Genomic DNA, 17,582 nt, shown 5'->3' on the forward strand with positions numbered 1-17,582 from the left:
CCGCGGGAGGGCGGGTGCGCGTGCGCGCTACCGGCCGTGCGCCGTGCTTGTGGAGGGGCGGTGGGATAAGTGCGGGCTCGGGGCCGAGGCTGCTCTGTCTCTGAGCACCGCATCTGCCCTGACCTTGAATGCCTCCAGGGATGGTGACTGCACTGCTCCCTGGGCAGCCTGTGCCGCTGCATCACCGCTCTTTCTGTCAATAAATGTTCCCTAACATCCAACCTGCAGTCCCCCGGCGCAGCTTGAGGCCGTTCCATTATGTGACAGTATTACAGCCCTGTCCCAGCTGGTCACTAAGATCCAAGGTGACTACAGAAGGCAACTCGTGCTCTGAGGTTCCAGAGCAAAGTGTCTGAGAAGGCCACGTCTGTGGCTGTAACCTTTGTTATCTGCAGGGAACTTTTGTGAGGAGGGGGAGATCTGCAGCTCTGCAGGCAGCACCAGAACTACTCAGTGGTAATGATTAACTTCCAAGGCCTGGCTGGCAGAGATGGAGGGTCCTAGGGTTAAAAAGACAGAATTGCTTCCAGAGTCCAAAAGGCAGCAAGAGAGTGGCACCAGCCAGGCTGTCTGACGGACGGCTTCTAGGGTGGGAGGCAGTCACAAAAGCCAAACCTCCCAGTCACACTCACTGGTGGGCCAGCAAGCTACAGGCACTGCTTCCAGGAACGACGAGCCTTGCAGCTGTTAAGATTACAAACCAAAGGATCCCGGGCTCGGAGGACACTGAAACTGCCGAGCTCTGCAAACCCATGGGGGAATTAACCAGCAAACGTTAAGCTGGACCAGGCAGTGAATATAAGAGGGGGGGGGGAAAAAAAAGAAAAAAAAAAAGAACATTCTGTGAAGGTCAAGAGGAATAGACGTTATCTTAGATGCTGAAAAGCAGGAGTAGAACCCTGACCCAGCAAACTCAGAGCGGATGTTATTGCCATGAAAATGAGAACAAAAACAAGAGTGTAACACTCCAGGATCCATCCGCCCACTCGCTCCCCTCCCTCCAGCCGACCTTGGCCAGCCATGCAGCATTTTTGCTCAACTGGCGAGGAAGGCTCCAGCCAGGCTCCTCTGGGATCTCTGGGGCTAAGATCTCCAATTTCATGGATGAGATCTGCCTTCAGCACCAAACATACTGCTGCCTATTTCCCAGGGTGACCGGGTGAAAGAGGAGACTGAAAAAGCAGAGACAGAAGAGCAGCGGGACTTGCTTATGGGGCTAGCAGTGCTTGTTGCTCAGGCAGATGCAGCCTGGCACAGTCCTGCTGTGGCACTGGAAGCGCTGCTGACCCCTGCCAGATCTCGGCTGCTGCTCTCCTGCTGACAGCTGCGGTTTTTGGAAGAGCTCAGCCTGAGCCCAGAGGAAGAGACATCGGGAAAGAAAAAGAGCAGCTGGGAAACCTGGAAAGAAAGGAGGACTGTCCAAACTGCACATGGTCCACAAAGAAAGAAATTAGCACACACTGAGCACCCTTAGCATGTCCTGAGTTCCATGGGTCCCTACTGAGATGGATTTTTCTTATGAGTCCCGCAATGTAAAGGGAAGAGGCCTGAGGGTATTCACGAAAGCACTGATGGTCACTGCATCCTCTCCAGAGGCTCACGGCAAGCTCAAACATTAGTCAGTCATGTCTGTGAAAACAGCACTTCCTTAGATGGTTTCATTTTTTATTATTATTTTTCTTTTTTCAACATCAGATTCCAAGGAAGAGTGTTAGTTTGAAAGAAAACCCCATCAGCATCTATCTTGGCACTGAAAGCAGAGAGTGGGAGAGGGGTTTCACTGAGCTTTGGCCCCCTTCGTGTCCTGAGAAAAGCACTTGTTCTCTGGCAGACTGTAGGGAGGGCTCTGTCCCTTTCCCAGAGGCAGCTGCAGCAAATGAATTACAGTCAGTGCAAGGGGAGGGATTCATTTCCCGTCACAGTAACCCAATCTGCACATCTGCAAAATGGAGAAAATGGGAAGGATTCCAGGGCCTGCAAGGGCACTGGGAAGGCAGCGAGACTGAGAATGGACGTCAGTGCATCCTTGCTCCTCCTCTGCTGCTTTCAGACTGGCAATTTTGCTTGAGGCCTGGAAGAACAGGCCACAGGGAATGCAAAAAATTATCCAAGTATTGCTGCCACACCTCAATTATTTACTTTCATACTACATGCCACAAATATTTGATGTTGTCCTAACGGTAACTGAGCCACATGAACTGCTGGATGAACTGCTCTCAGAGGAGGGCAGCGGAGTCCCTCAGATACCAGCATATCCCTCCATCAAAAGCTGGATGCTGGAGATTTTGCTGTTCCATGTTAGAGTCCCCAGGGCCACAGAAAATCCTTACAGCTTCAGAAAATCTCTCGAGAGAACAATTTTTGTCCCCTTGCTCTCTAGAACTGTCTCTGTCTGCCTCTCTATTAATCCCTTCTCTCTAGATGTCTCTGCAAAGTAGTATCTCAAAGACGTATGTCCTCCCCAGACCCTGGTCTCTCGTGTGGACAGTCCTGCCTCCAGAGAGAGCCCACCTTCGTGCTCTCCCAGATCTTCCTCCATACACAGAACTTTTTGGGTGTTTGGAAGCATTTTCATTATCCAGAGTCATTCAGGGACCCTGTTGGGACCACAGTCCTATGATTCTTGCCATAAAAGTCCTTTGGGAGCAGCTGCAACCCAGCAGCAATGTTTCAGGGACCTTGCAGCAAGCTCAGCCCTACGAGAGAGCAGCTAAGACAGGCAGCACAATGCAACTTTTTGGAATGACATTGGCCCAGAGCCTCTGCAAAACCAAGGTACCTCACCTCCTGTGTCAGATAGATGCTGCTCACACTGGGGTAATAGCCACACCACGGTCACGCTGCCTCATTACTGGCCAAGGATAAGGCTTCAGAAGGTCAGGATAGCTGGGCTTTTTAGGTCCTGGTGAACGCTGCTCATGACACTCACACATAAGCTAGGTGCAAAGCTATATACTGCATCAGTCAGTCAGTTGGGTTTGCCATGGTTGGGCCAGTGATACCTTACTTACCGGCATCTGGCCACTGATAAGAGCTCTATCTATCTTGCTCCACACCATGAATTTCTGCCCATGGCCCTCCCCATGCCTGTGCTTCTCCTGCCAGGTCTGTATCTCAAACAGCAGAAGCATCATGCTGCCTCTTCTCTTCTGCCCGGCCCTCCTTCCTGCCCCAAAAAAGTCACCCCTGGCTCCAGGGCCAAGGAGCTGCAAGGCACCCAGGGGCACAGGATGTTCATGCAGGAAGAGCCCTGGTTAGGCTGAGTGCTCTGGGTCCATCCGCACCCTGCATATTCTCCTCGTGTGTAGGGTGGCAGCGCTCCCAAACACATGGCGGGTTATGGCACCTTACCTCCACCAGATGTGAGCCCATATCCTTCTCCATATTATATGATCCAATACAGGACAGCTTCTGCTCAGAGAGTAGAAGAAATCAGATGATCTCCATAGTTTTGGTGGCAGGCAGGAGTTTTCACTATTGCTGAAAAGCAATCAGGGCTAGATAAAATTGAACACACCACAGCCTACACAGGAACTAAAACCTCAGATACTGGCACTGAGTCCCACGCTTTCAACTATCATCTACCCACTGTTGACAGCAATTTCCAGAGCTGTACTAGGAGGTCCACATTAGACAGCTACCAGGCTGCAACTGTTTGAGAGAAGCAGCAGAACAACCCCCTGTTCTAGGTTAGGCTCAGCCTCCCACCATTGGGCAAATGAATCCCTGCTGCTGATACAGCTCAGGGCAGCTCCTTATCTCCAGAACACTGAATATTACAGCAGGTCAGCAAATCTGACAGGAAATATAGATGTGCAGTGGGCAGATGCTATTAACTAGGGCAACAGAGAGATTCCAAAAGCAACGAGCAGAAAGAAGGTGGTAGAGCAGGCTTCAGGCAGCTCAAGTAACCAGCTTAGCGAGGTTCTCTGGGAAACTGCTTCTGAACGTATTGGGGTCCATCAGGGCCGGTCCCCCATGGCAATTAAGTGCCATCTCTTTAGAGCACAGGAACAAACAGTACCAAAACATGATGCAAGTGGGGCAGAAGTTTGTCTTAGCTGAGCTTCTTCTTCTTCTAGAGCTGGCTGCCGTCACGAGACCTCTCAATTATTTTTCCATGGTCTTGGGAATCTGTAGAGGTCCCAGTTGAAAAACAAAGCTTTCAGTACTTCTGGATGAAATGTCCAGCATACAACTAGACAAAAATATAATACGATGGTTGAACAATTGGCTGATGGGTCAGGATCAGAGGGTAACAGAAAACAGAGTTGCACCAGGTTGGTGCCAGTATCTAGTGTGGCTCCCAGGGCTTCGTGCTGGGGCCATTTCTCTTTAATGTTCTTATAAATGCTCTAGATATGAAACTCAAATGTACTAAATAATAATACTAAATAAGTTTGCATGTTATATTACATTAGGATATTAAATTAGATTGGAGATAGAGAGGCATGGCAGAGAGATCTTGGCAAATTGGATGGCTGGGCAATTGTCTGCTGCATGAAGCATTAAGCAAGTGCCGGATTCTGTCCCTGCGATGGATCAGTCCCTCAGCAGAGACAGAGAGAAGGGCAGTGAATTACAGAGAAACCTCTGCTGAGAGCCTGGCGGAGCATAGACCAGGTGTTTCACAAACCCAACGATCCATGAGCACCTGGGGAAGAGAGGGCTGCGCGAGCCCCAAAGGGGGACACACATTACAGCATTTGTGCAGAATTCCAGCTCTGTTTAATCTCCTGGGGCTCCCGGAAGATTGTGACACAGAGAAAGGGACCAAACAGGAAAGAATTAGCGGAAAATGCTTCTCCTCTGGCAGCCACCATGGCTGTGCCAGGAGTTAGCAGCAGCAGTGTGGAGCAGCCAGCCCTGCCTCCCCCTCCTTCAGCCGCCTCTATAAACACGCAGGGCTTACTCAGAAGATTAGAAAGGAACAGGGCAAAAGACAACAGAGTCTCTTTTGTAATGAGAAAGGATTATGGCATCAAGTGACCGGCTGCAGCTCCCAAGTGGTTTCAGGCTCCTTAGTACACCGCGTCTGTCAGGTTCAATCCCCCCATGAGCCAAGGGGGCAAGGAAAGGCAGGCTGTGGCGCTGGCCACAAAGGACCCAGCGAGGACACGTGCAGGATCAAACCTCCACCGTCTCCAGTATAGCTCAGGAGCCTGTGACTGTGAGTATCTAGTCCTCACAAGAGCGGAGATTAGCTGATCAGTCTGTCTATCTTACTGTGCATCTGAGCTCGACACTCTTGCTTTCTCTGTCCACTGCATCTCTTTGTTCTCTGCACTTGCAATAGGTGCTCGTGTCTGTTTGCAGCATTAAGCGGCGGGTAACACAACTTGCACAGGCAAATCTGGCTTGCTGCTGCAAGATTCTCATTGCTGGGGACTCCCGCAGCCTGGTCAGTGTCAGCCGATCCCCAGGTGCGGCGGTGAGCTCAGAGGGACCTGCCAAGCTGATGCCAGCAGAGATGGGGAGCAGAGGCGCAGGGCTGGCTGTGCCACGTTCCCCGTCACCCTACGGGGAGTTGGGCTGTTTGGGCTCTGTGCAGGGACGGCTCTTCTGCCCCCCCAACACCATCGTGCCGGTGCTGTAGTGAGTTGCCTCGCACCACCAACCTCAACCCCACGCAGCAGTGCGAGCGTGCCAGCTGCCAAGTGACAACCAGGGCCAAGCGCACAGGCTGGCAGGCAGGGAGCTGCCTTAAGAGCGCAGGGCTGCAGGCAGAAGCACTGGGAAAAGCCCTGCTCTGTGTTCTGTCCTGTGCCTGAACAGAACTGCACAGAGGTGGGCGACATCCATTACTTACATAGACAAGAGCTGAAGTTTTCCATGTTTGGTAAAAAGTGAATCTGCATTTGAATTACGCAACGAAGAGTCTCCCTGAGCACTTTCAAGACCCGAAGCCTAAAGCAAACACTCTGCTTCCTGTAAGCGGCCCCCAGTGCATTTGCATGTGTTTCCATATATTTCTCATCTGTACAACTCGTGTATGATGTCTTTGGGGCAGTTACAAGACACTTCTCAATCCTGTGCACTGACCAGAAATACACATGGGAAAGGTGTGAACGTGTATGAGTATGCAGTGAAAGGGGTGTTTGTGCAGCTGGGGAGCTCTTGGCAGGGCAGGTGCCAACTCTGCCCTTCCAAAAGAATCACTGGGGGATTCGGGGAGAGTTGTAACAGGGAAACCCAAAGGAGGAGCAGAACCAAGAAGCCAAAGTCAGGACAAAGGTGTTATTTGTTGAAGTAGCTAACAGACGTTGGAGTTTATCTTCATGGCACCAGCTGGCTTGGACATGAATTTTCCTCAGCTAACTATAGGTCTATCATTGGGATGCTTAAATGAGGAGGATGGGCACAAATTCACATGCCTGCAGCTGCTGCTACAGACCAGTGAGGGCTGAATCAGCCCTGGAAGTACCTCCCAGTACCTCCATAACTCAGGAAAGAAGCCAAGGCCCCTCTACTATTAACCTCAGTGCCAAGGCAATGTCTAACAACTATGCAATGTGTTTTGATTCAATTTAGAAATTCCATAAGTTTTTTTTAATTGAATAATTATTCACAAATGGCACGGATTACACTGGCTTTTACTTTTATATAAAACTTCAGGTTTATCTGTATGTCAGTCTAACAATTAACTGATGATAAATAATTGTTCACCCAGGGTTAGAAAACAATAAGTGCAGCAAGGATGCTGCATGATTGGATAAAATTTCTTTTTTCTTTCAGCACAATTTATCTCACAATGAAGACTGGGGAGGTGCAGTTACTGGAATTTGTGCTCTGTGAGCCCAGCCAAAACCTATCCCTCAGCTCTCTGACAGGGAAGGCTGTTTTGCCTGCAGTACAAGGGCTGGCATAGTCATCACGCACATCAGCCCAAATTTAAAGACAGCTATACTTGTTGTAAAAACAGGGTAAGGAACTTTGGAATTTGTGAGACTGATCATTAATCTCAAACAACTGTTTTTGCGGAAGACAGTGGCACGTGGGCTCTGTCCACTCCCATCAAGCAGCTCCATTTGAACACTGACAATCCAGCGCTAGTAACACAGGGCTTCACCAGAAAGTGAATTGTCATTGCAACCAGTCCTCATGCAGTTAAAACACAGGAAGAAGCTGGTAAACACATCACAGTAATTGCCCACCATAAGCTTCCTCTTGGTTTTCTACTTTAACGACTTCAACAGATTTATCTTTTGATTTCAGCTCTTTCTCTCATTCTTTCTTCCTTCCTTTCCACCTTGCTGGGACACCTGAGGTTTCTGTTCTGTCCAGGCCTCCCTCTGTGAAGGTTTGCTTGGCAGCTTCAACAACTGCTCATTTTGTGTCCCTATCAGGATCTGTGATGACAGTGACATACACTAACCGCGTGGCTGATGCCCGCCTAGGCACCTTCTCGCAGCTCCTGCTCCAATGGAAAGGCAGCATCTACAAACTCCTTTACTCCGAGTTCCTTATTTTCATCTCCCTCTACTTCGCCATCAGCCTTGTCTACAGGTGAGCATCCTTACACCAGCACCACCACAGCTCCTTGCTTTCAGCTGGTCCCAAAGCAGGACAACTGAACAACCCAGGGTTGGGACAGCAGTCCTAGGAAAAAGCAGCTAGCCAGCCACTAACCAGCCTCTGTTCAGAGGAGGAAGGATTTTTCCTCACTACCGCAGTGGCAGAGCAGCTGACAGATTTCCTTCTTTGGGCCTGGAGAGGAACACGGATCCTCTTCCTGGAGATGAAAAGCTGCATGTGATAACTACCTGAGAAGAATGGCATATAGAGACCAAGGCTGAACTGGTGCTGGAGGTGATCCACAGTGGGAAGCGTTTCTGAGAGCAGACATCAGCTCTGAGACTGCAGACCTGTCAGAAGGCAGCTGTGTGCTGGGGTGGATCTGATATGGGTGGGGAAAGCCAGGAGCTCCCCTGGTTGGGTGAATGCAGCATGGAAGCAGCTCTAAGATAGAGGAGCTCATATCGGGCACTGTTGACGTGAGCAGAGCTTGGACTGACATTTTGCAGGGTATCAAATAAAATATGCACTATGGCAAACACCTGATTCCAGATAGCACTCTCCCCTGTGTGAAAAACATAGGGCTCCCTAATCAGACTGTAGCAATTACCACTCAGTGACCACTTCAGGCTCCTTTGGACGTATCGGCAGGGTGTTTCGAGTGCTCCCCACGTCACCCCACACCCACGGCATGGTTGTATCGTGGCTACGTGTCCTTGCTTTCCCTTGCCAGACTCTTACCCAGCAGGCCCAACAAGGCACAGTCTCCTCCTTGAGGCTGATGTCTCTGTTCCTCCCTTTCAGGCTGATCCTCAGTGAAAGCCAAAGACTGATGTTTGAGAAGCTGGCACTCTACTGCAACAGCTATGCTGAGCTAATCCCTGTGTCCTTTGTGCTGGGTAAGGAGCTCTGACTGTGAACGCGCAGGGAGGGGAAGCGAACAGCATTTCTTCTCTCACCCTGGGTCGACACAGCTCTTCAAGCAGGCAGGATTCACTGAGCAGTTCCCTGATTCTGCCTTTGTGATAAATACATCAGTTAATGCTGCAGCTGTGAGGTATGCACACAGCTTTCACTGCCCAGATACACTGGTGTGCTCTTGGTTTTACCAGGAGGGCAAGGACCAAATATCTCTAAATAAGCTGTGAAAGCCAGCTTTAGCACGGAGATCCAAATTACTTCTAGGTCTGCCTTCACTCATCCCCATAAGAGCAGTGCCAGCCTTCCTATACAAGAGCACACATCTCCCCTCCTTCAGGATGGCTAACTTGCTCGGCTCACCTCTAGGTTTCTACGTGGCCCTGGTGGTGTCCCGCTGGTGGGCGCAGTATGAGAGCATCCCATGGCCTGACCGCATCATGAACTTGGTCTCCTGCAACGTGGATGGGGAGGATGAGTACGGGCGGCTGCTGCGTCGCACGCTGATGCGCTACAGCAACCTGTGCAGCGTGCTCATCTTGCGCTCCGTCAGCACTGCTGTGTACAAGCGCTTCCCCAGCATGGAGCACGTTGTGAGGGCAGGTCAGTACTGGTGCTGCCCTCGGAACAGCTCTGGGCCAGGCAGGCAGCAGCTCCCTGCCACTTGACCTTCACTCTGGAGCAGAGATGGTGCAGTTCTACGACACGAGTTATCACATTCTCAACAGTAGGTAACTGCACCCTCAGCAGTTCTCTATCTCCCTGTTGGCTGGGAGCTGGTCAAACATTCTGCAGACATCCAAAGTCTACAGCTTTCTCACCAGGAGAGCAGGGGGCAGAGAGCCGAGGGACAGGACCCAAACATGGAGCTGTGTCAGGGGAGAGGCAGGCTGGGGGTTAGGGAAAGAGTCTGCACCAGAAGGCAGTGGGCATGGAACGGGCTGCCCAACCCCAAGCTGTCAGAGTTCAAGGAGATTTTGGACAACACTTTCAGACAGAGGGTTTGAATTTTGAGTGGTCTTGTGTGGAGCCAGGAGTTGGACTCTATGAACCTTATGGGTCCCTTCCAACTTGGGTTATTCTATGAAATTAGAAATTCTTCTTGCACTTATTTAAAAATCAGTATTTTAACAAAATTTGTCATGCTTTTTTGCATCTTCCAAAGGCTGAATGCCCGAGTCCTTCCTGTGATTATAAAAAGAGATAAGGTGACTACCTTTTGCTCTCTATGGCCATTCCTCTCTCGTCTGTTCTTTTCCTCTTAGGCCTTATGACACCTGAAGAGCACAAGAAGTTTGAGAGCTTGAATTCTCCCCACAACAAGTTTTGGATCCCATGTGTGTGGTTCTCCAATCTGGCTGTGAAAGCAAGGAATGAGGGGAGGATCCGGGACAGCGTGCTGCTCCAAGGCATCCTGAATGTGAGTGACAGTCAGTAGGCAACTGAGATCCTCATCCAGTCCTCCAGGTGGAATTGCAGGGATTTCAAGAGGTCAGGCAAGGAACAGGAATGTTGAGGTGGGATGTCCAGACAGTGAGCCATGTCTGTCCCTGAGGATATTACATTCATTTTGATGGGAAATACCCCAACTGCCACTCTCCAGCTGGTGACAAAGTAGAATTTTTCATGGCTTGCTGACACATCAGTGATGCCACACGCAGCAGAGGCTAAAGAATGTAACATCTTTTGCAAAATTGGGACTGGGAGGAACAATTTGATTCACATCTAGTTGTAGTTATAGGAGACACCCATGTAGCGTGTTCTGGATCAAACTTCCTCCAGCATTCACACATTCCATTCTCCAATGAAGGTCTCTAAGATACAGCTGTAAAGCCACAAGGAAGCAAAGCATGTGTCTGGAAAAAAGCAGAAGTCAAAAGCATATTAAACAGCCAACGTCCCTGCAGAGAACTTCTCTATTGAAAACCCTCGGATAGTCCTGGGATGCAGGCCATGCTCCACAAGCAGGACCTGGCATTGGTCCTTGCAGAGCTGCAGAGAAAAGAAAGACTCTGGAGCAGCTCATCCCCTCTAAGATTCACGTGCTGAGAGATCTATGTTGTTTCTATTGCCTGAAGTGAGTTTCATCCCTCTTGGCTATTTATCTAGGCTCACAAGTCAAAAGAGAGATGGATATTTCTAAGATATCTTTGCCTCTGATCTGTTGAGACACTCATTTTGTGAGGAGATAACCTCTGCTATGAAATAAGCTAGGAAGGGACTTAGGTCTCAGACAGAGACATCCAGGCAGCAAGGACGTCTCCCATGGCAAGTGTGAGACCCCGCTGGTGGTCTGCTGGGGGAGGGCTGGACCCCAATGGAGCCCTGGCTGAGTCCCACCTTCCAGAGAGGTGTGAGCAGGAGGAAATGGGCAAGGACACACAAATGTAGTGCCAACAGATCTTTCCTTTTCCCTACTGCAGGAGCTCAACACTTTGCGCAGCCAATGCGGGCGGCTCTATGGGTATGACTGGATCAGCATTCCCCTGGTCTACACCCAGGTGAGATGGGCTTCCCCACATCCATGGTTGCACTGCCTGCCTACACACGCTGCTTTGGAATCCCCTCTGACCTCATCCCTGCCCTACACACAGACCATGCTGATGCTACATATGATTGGACTTCTCATGCCTGTACATGCAAGGCCCGTGCTGGCTCTCACGCACACATAACTCATAAGCACGCACACTGCCCAGCCTTATTTCTGTAATACACAGCCACTTCTACAGAAACACTCTCCGAGAGTAATTAGTTACCTGTAATGTGCTCCATATGAGTGCACAGAAAACACAGATACATGCAGACCCATGCCCTGCACAGGAGATATCACTGTAGTCTAGGTCCACAAAACAGAGCTATGTCAGGCTGTAGAAAAGACTGGGCCCAAATTGATAGCTCCTCTGGCAGCCTCAGTTGGGTCTTGGAGTTGTGAGCAGGATTTACCAGATGGTCTGGAACAGTCTCTCCTCTCTGCGGTGCATGACCCATTTTTCTACAGTTGCCCATCCACATTGCAAAGTTTGTCTTTGTCTTTGCAGGCACCTTGTAACGTGTGCATCTTGAAGCAGCCCTGTGCTGTTCCCTTCTGGGAAGTGCCTGGCTAACTCAAGAGTCTCGTGATGCTGGGTGTTTGATTTGAACCTTCCTGCTTGACACGAGTCTCAGCTGCTATTAATTTGAAAAGTGGAAGTTTCCAGTCTCGTGATTACACAGAAAAGTACAAAGTTCATTGAAGCTTGAAATTTGGGCAAGCAAGCAGGCAAATATAAAAATATCCTTCATTAGGACCAAACCAGAGCTGGCACTAATGCTCAGGGTTCCCCTCCCAGATATGGAAAATGCTTACCAAATCATGAGGGGCTCCAGAGAACTACTAGGACAGAGATGTCATTCCAGGGACGGCGTGGAGTGAAATGCAGCGTACATAACGATGAAGGGCAGAGGGTACACTGAAAGTTTTCTGTAGTGAAAATTAATCTTCCTGCAAAAAGCAGAGGGGAAGCTTGTTGTAACTGAATACAAGGATTTCAAAAGGCTCCTGAGCCAGCAGCTCACCGCAGTTTTGATATAAGTGGGGTGGGAACTGAAAAGAAAAATGCTGAGAAAGCATGTTGGGAACTTAATTTCTCTGGTGTGTCCCCTTGGCATCTTTCCCAGGTGGTGACCGTGGCTGTTTACAGCTTCTTCCTGGCCTGTCTGATCGGGCGGCAGTTCCTGGATCCTGAAAAAGCATACCCTGGCCATGAACTAGATCTCTTTGTGCCTGTCTTTACGTTTTTGCAGTTCTTCTTCTATGCTGGATGGTTAAAGGTATGTCCAAGAAATTATGCCTGGAGCTGCAATCCGACCCATTGGGTTTTTCCCAGTTTGTGCTCACAAAGAACCCAGCTGTGTACTGTGGCCTACGGGCAACATGCCAGCTGCTGGGAGACAAATGGAGAGCCAATGGCAGCTAAGGGCAATGCTAACACTCTCAGGCTCTGAGCATCTCACTTGACAATCAGCTTCACCTTTCCTAAGTTTGAGGGAAAAGAGAGGCAGTGGACTGCATTACCTATATATCGATGCTTCCTAGAAACTGGCAAGCTTCTGTTTTTAAGCCATCCCCTTTCTGGGAGAACCAGCATTGCTCCAAATTCAGGGCACATCATCCTTGAGTGCAGTTCTGGGCTCTGTCCAATAGACATTCTCCCTGCAGGGAAAGGGGTGGCTATGACCATGACCTTTGTTGTGTGATCTCCATGTGCAGGTGGCTGAGCAACTAATTAACCCTTTTGGGGAGGATGATGATGACTTTGAAACCAACTGGCTCATCGACAGGAACTTGCAGGTAAAGTGAAGGCAGAATTCTCCTGAACTGCAGAGGAACACTGAGGACTGCACCTAAGGTTTCACTTGTCCCCTTGGTTCATTTTCCAGCACACATGATGGGTCTAGATTCTGTTTCAGACCCTCACTGCCTTTCAATGACACTGAATGACATAATTTCTGTCTTTCCCTGGCTTTTCCCACGCCATGCCTGTACCTATAATCACCTCCTCTGGTTTCTTCTGTGCAATAACTCTCCTTCCGAACTCCCTAACACTAAGCTCATTGGTTCTAGTGAGCATATTGCTTTCATTTCTCATCCCACACCACTTTCCTTCTAATTAATCAAATCTCTCCATGCAAACAAACAAACAAACAAACAAACAAAATCACCCCACAATTGACAGGAAATCATATAGCAAATCCAGCTGCTCATTTCACTTCCATGCTACATTGCGCCCTGCATCCCTTTGTCTGCTGATAACAGGCTGCTGACTTCGACATTCCTGCTGTTCCCCCCAGGTCTCCCTTATGGCAGTGGATGAGATGCATCAGGATTTGCCCATTCTGGAGAAGGACCTATACTGGAACGAGCCCGATCCCCAACCACCTTACACTGCAGCCACCGCTGAGTACAAGCGCCCATCATTTCTTGGATCAACCTTTGATATCAGGTGAGTGCAGCTACAGGGAGTCAGAACAGACCACATTTACACCTTAGAGCAGGTGCAGTGCAGGATATTAGACTTGAGAAAGAAAGAACACTATATTCCTATCTAGTCAGTGAAACCTTGCTCTAAAATACTTACAGATTTGTCCAAAACTGACAGCCAGTATCTTTCTTCACAAATTCACAAAAGAAATCTCCGATTTCTTGCCCCCCTCCTCTAGAGCGAGGATCCCTTTAGTGGAGGGCCTAACACATAACTGGTGTGGCAACACAGGAGAAGCTTGCCATTGGCAGCAATGTTCCCTGTGATGCCAGCCTCACCACCAGAAAGCACCATCTTTTCTGGCTGCGTAACAGCCTGTTTTGCCTTTTCCCAGCATGCAGAAAGAAGAGATGGAGTTCCAGCCCCTGGAGCAAATTAAAGAGAATGAGGAAGCAAACCATTCCACGCCACTATTGGGACACCTGGGCCGTCTCCTGGGTGTCCAGTCACCAAGTTTCTCCAGGTCCTCTTCTCGGATGAACCTACTGCGCCGGCGAGGGGAGCCCACGTCCCCCTTCTCCCATTACATGTACCAAGACATGGGCAAGTCGGGAAACATCAGTCAGCCAAGGGGAGACACCAACTCACAGGAGCAGTGGGACGGTGAGGATGGAAAACTGAGGGAGTTTGATGCCTTCATATCTACCCCATTTTATGAGAGACCTGGTTTCTACAGTGCTCCACAGACACCCATCAGCTCCATCCCCATGATCTTCCCTTCGAGACGCCAAGGGCGCAAGAAGCCCCCTGCACTCTCCAGCATAGCTGCATGCTCAAATTCTCTTAAGGACGTCGTTGTCAATTCCTCACCTTCCAGGATGAGTGATACGTACAAAAGCCAGAGCTCCCTCGGCTCAAGTGCAAAGGAAACATTTATTTGGCCAACAGAACGGAATAAAGGTCCTGACTCGCTGGTTGTAATGGTGGAAGAAGAAAAAAGCAACTCTAGCAGTAAAAGCAGAGAAGCTGCCATCACTGGAAGTCCAGCAGCTCTGTCCACAGCATCAGACAGCCCTAAATTCCCTTTCCTAGCAGAGTCCCCAGACCACGAGCAGCAGGGCAGCTTCAAAAGTCTGAAGAGTTTAAAAGGCTCCCACCCACCCTGGCTAGCTCTGGAGAACGCAGCAACAACCACGCCTAATTCTGAGCAATCGGGTGCCCTCCCCCAACACAGCAACGTACCGCCCAGCAGCAGCACCTCCCTCTGCTTCTCATTCACTCCTGTCTCATCTCCAGTGCTGGAGAGATGCCCCATAGGGAACAGAGGCCCCGATACTCACAGTCTAAGTTCAGAAGACGCAGCCAGTGCACCAGACCAGCATCCATCAGAGGTTTCCAGGAGCATGAGAGATACAGCAAACAGAAGCAGTAACGCTCCTCCTACGAGAGAGGCAAGAAGAGCAGAAAGTCCATCCACTAATGACTCTGGCATCTCTCTTGCTGAGGGTGACTACGTGGGGCTGATGGAGGTGATCATGGAGACAAGTGAAAGCATATGTGAAGAGCAGATGGATCAGTGCAGCTGAAGGAGACTGACACACACACGTATGCCAGGTAGAAATGATACTGCAGTGTCTTCACACCTGGCCCACACTAGCACTCATCCTCCTAAAAGAAGGGCAGTGCTGCACCCCCAAACTTCTTGTTTCTGGAGTATTATTCACCTACAGCCCAGCACCAGTGACTCACCACTACTGGACTCAGGCATAGTAGCAGGCACTTGAGCTCAGTGCCTGCAACAAGAAAAAAAAAATAAAATCTCTACACACTCTAGCAAAATAAGACTTCTAGTATTAGGTATTACAAATGCCTAACTGTAGAACCATAGCTGAACAGATACTGTTCTGAAGACCCTGGAGTGCAGGTATAGCTTAAAGCAGAAGAGGTACGTAGTTAAGGACATCACAGCAATTGAAGCTCCAGGTTTACATGACTACTTGCCATAAGGCCCAGGACTTGCACAAGTTGCTCCAGGGAAAGAAAGGAACTGAGGCACAGCATTTGTGATACAGAGCCACAGTGCTTTATGAAGTCCTATCCAGCTGATGTTCTCCAGCACCAGTAAAACAGTAGGTTAAGGCTATTCAAAAAAGTGGCTGCCAACGATGGTATTTACATTGCTTCAAGTTTTCTATCATATTTTGCTGATTTGAAAGCACTCAAAGTTATCCAGATGGTAGCAGACAACACAAAGCTAAGATTCTTAATGAGTTCCATTCCGCCCCCCAAAAAAAACCACACTGAAAGCAAGGCAGATGTCCAGGACCACTTGCTTCCTCATTTCAATTTCCACACAATAAAAGTTTAAAGGAACCATGAAGTTCTTCCTCTTTTCACAGAAAGCTGCACATTCCCTTCAATCACAAGGGGCACATGATAAATCTAGTCCACCCACCTCCCTTCCAATATCCTCACACAATATTCCAACCCTCTGCCTGCCAGGCACAGCTGTTTGAGCTGGGCAAATGGCACTACAATCCATATCTAATACCCCATACATTATCTTTTAAGACAGTACCTGCCACACTTTGTCTAGCTTATATTATGAAGGAGGATGCAAAAACTTGTTTTTGTACACAAGCATAGAGCCATTTTTGTTAGACAGGCACAATCTCACCTAAATTCACAGGCAGTCGTTCAGGAAGCATAGAGCCTCAAGCCTTTCTCTTCTTGTACATTAAAACAGACGCTTTGGTGGCAAAGGCATTTTGACACATGCTTCAGTTCCTTTGCAATCCTTGCAGGTTTTCCCCCCATCCAGTGGTATCCACTAAAATACTCAAGTGCTAGAGTTGAAACAATTCCTCCAATTTATTTCTTCATCTATGCTCAGCTCAAGATACCTCCTCAGTTAAGAGTACAGAGCACAGTCCTGCACATACACTTCTTAACAGGAAAAAAAAAGCAGAAGAAGCCACCTTGAACCAAGTCACTTTATTGGATGGAGGGCAGTACACAAAACACAAGAGAGAAGAGGGCTGATATTTGGTACAGAGTATAAGAACTGCTTATCTAGATAGCTGAAGATGCATGCACTGCTGGACCAGTAAAGTAGAAGTCCCCCTGAAACCCACGGGGCGGTTCTCGGCAAGCCTTCAGCTGTTGTCACTTTCCCCAAGGGTGTGCTTGTCAAACAGGTACTCTGCCATGCCATACTTGGGTGCCCCCATCTTCCGCAGGTTGGTCACATGGTCACCCAGCTGCTTGATGGCTTTCACCTGCTCATCCAGGTAGTGAGTCTCAATGAAGTCACACAACTGGAAGGGAGAAGAAAGAAGTTTAGGCTTGAACATAGCTCATTCTACTGAAAAATCATACTAAGAAAAAAATGAACCAATTATGTCTCGATGTATTTAAGTACACAGTATAGCACTTCATGATCATGAGCATTTATACATGTAGAACACTCAGCTATGTTGCTCCTTTTAAAGCAAATCCTTCTAGCTTGCACAGGATATTTTCCAAAGTACTCTGAAAACATAAGTTAACTCACAACTGGAGGCTTCACTACAGACATCATTGCCAAGGCTGAATTGAGGCTTTTTTTAACTAAGAGGTTAGTAGCATGTGTCTGAACAACAGTGATCTAAAGCATCAGCAGTTTTTAAATCATTCCAAGAAGTGACTTAGGCCCCCAGTCAAGCCTACTGCATACTGATAAACGTACTTCTCTGCAAAGTGAAGTATACACACTGCATGAGTGCCTTCTGTTCTGAAGCGCAGCAACAAAAGGGTTTGAGCACACCCCATGCTCTACAACAAACTTAAATCATCCTAATATAACTGGTCCTCTGCTTGAAAAAATAAAAAAACCCACCAGGACATTCCTCCTGGATGAGCTGCACTAGTTCAGCTCTCTTTCACCACCAGGAACAACAGGTACATACTATTCACACCCACATCCATAGTCACATACAAGCTCCCTCACTGCACAGCTACATTCTTGTTTCAGCATCCACTTACGTGTGGGTCATTCTTTTCAGTTGCCAATTTGTGCAGTTCTAACAGCGACTGGTTCACGTTCTTCTCCAGGTGCAGGGCACACTCCATTGCAGTCAGTCCATTCTCCCAGTCATCACGATCTGGTTTCTAAAAGGAAAAAGCCCATGACCGTATTTTCAGAAAGCA

The 17,582-nt window shown here is 48.8% G+C and overlaps 2 protein-coding genes across 4 annotated transcripts in view; one reads left to right on the forward strand and one right to left on the reverse strand.

Annotated features, from left to right (window-relative positions):
* The first annotated feature begins 4,733 nt into the window (after nt 1-4,733).
* BEST1 (bestrophin 1) lies at nt 4,734-15,207 on the forward strand. Of its 3 annotated transcripts, XM_010711183.3 has the most exons (10): nt 4,734-5,170; nt 7,347-7,506; nt 8,320-8,414; nt 8,803-9,036; nt 9,699-9,853; nt 10,857-10,934; nt 12,091-12,243; nt 12,683-12,763; nt 13,264-13,415; nt 13,789-15,207. In XM_010711183.3, the coding sequence occupies exons 2-10, from the start codon at nt 7,355-7,357 to the stop codon at nt 14,978-14,980; spliced, it is 2,292 nt and encodes a 763-aa protein (XP_010709485.1). In that variant the 5' UTR covers nt 4,734-5,170; nt 7,347-7,354; the 3' UTR covers nt 14,981-15,207. The 3 variants fall into 3 exon arrangements, with proteins under 3 accessions (XP_010709485.1, XP_003206390.2, XP_031409332.1); XM_003206342.4 differs by lacking the exon at nt 4,734-5,170 and having other exon boundaries at nt 7,243-7,506; XM_031553472.1 differs by lacking the exons at nt 4,734-5,170; nt 7,347-7,506 and having other exon boundaries at nt 8,326-8,572.
* Nucleotides 15,208-16,369: 1,162 nt separating this feature from the next.
* FTH1 (ferritin heavy chain 1) overlaps nt 16,370-17,582 on the reverse strand; it is a 6,315-nt gene continuing 5,102 nt past the window's right edge. The window contains exons 3-4 of the mRNA XM_019616075.2: nt 17,418-17,543; nt 16,370-16,711 (exon numbers count right to left, since the gene is read on the reverse strand). Of these exons, the coding sequence (XP_019471620.1) occupies nt 16,550-16,711; nt 17,418-17,543 (288 nt within the window). The 3' untranslated portion in view covers nt 16,370-16,549. The remainder of the gene's footprint in view (nt 16,712-17,417; nt 17,544-17,582) is intronic.

Source organism: Meleagris gallopavo, chromosome 5 (genome assembly GCF_000146605.3).
Source record: "Meleagris gallopavo isolate NT-WF06-2002-E0010 breed Aviagen turkey brand Nicholas breeding stock chromosome 5, Turkey_5.1, whole genome shotgun sequence".
Classification (NCBI taxonomy): Eukaryota; Metazoa; Chordata; class Aves; order Galliformes; family Phasianidae; genus Meleagris; species Meleagris gallopavo.

What these genes read in the sequence shown, in the direction of transcription:
- BEST1 (XM_010711183.3), top strand. Translation starts at nt 7,355, where the DNA reads ATGACAGTGACATACACTAACCGCGTGGCTGATGCCCGCCTAGGCACC. An exon ending in GCCATCAGCCTTGTCTACAG is followed by an intron (nt 7,507 to 8,319) that starts GTGAGCATCCTT and finishes CCTCCCTTTCAG; the next exon opens with GCTGATCCTCAGTGAAAGCC. An exon ending in TCTATGCTGGATGGTTAAAG is followed by an intron (nt 12,244 to 12,682) that starts GTATGTCCAAGA and finishes CTCCATGTGCAG; the next exon opens with GTGGCTGAGCAACTAATTAA.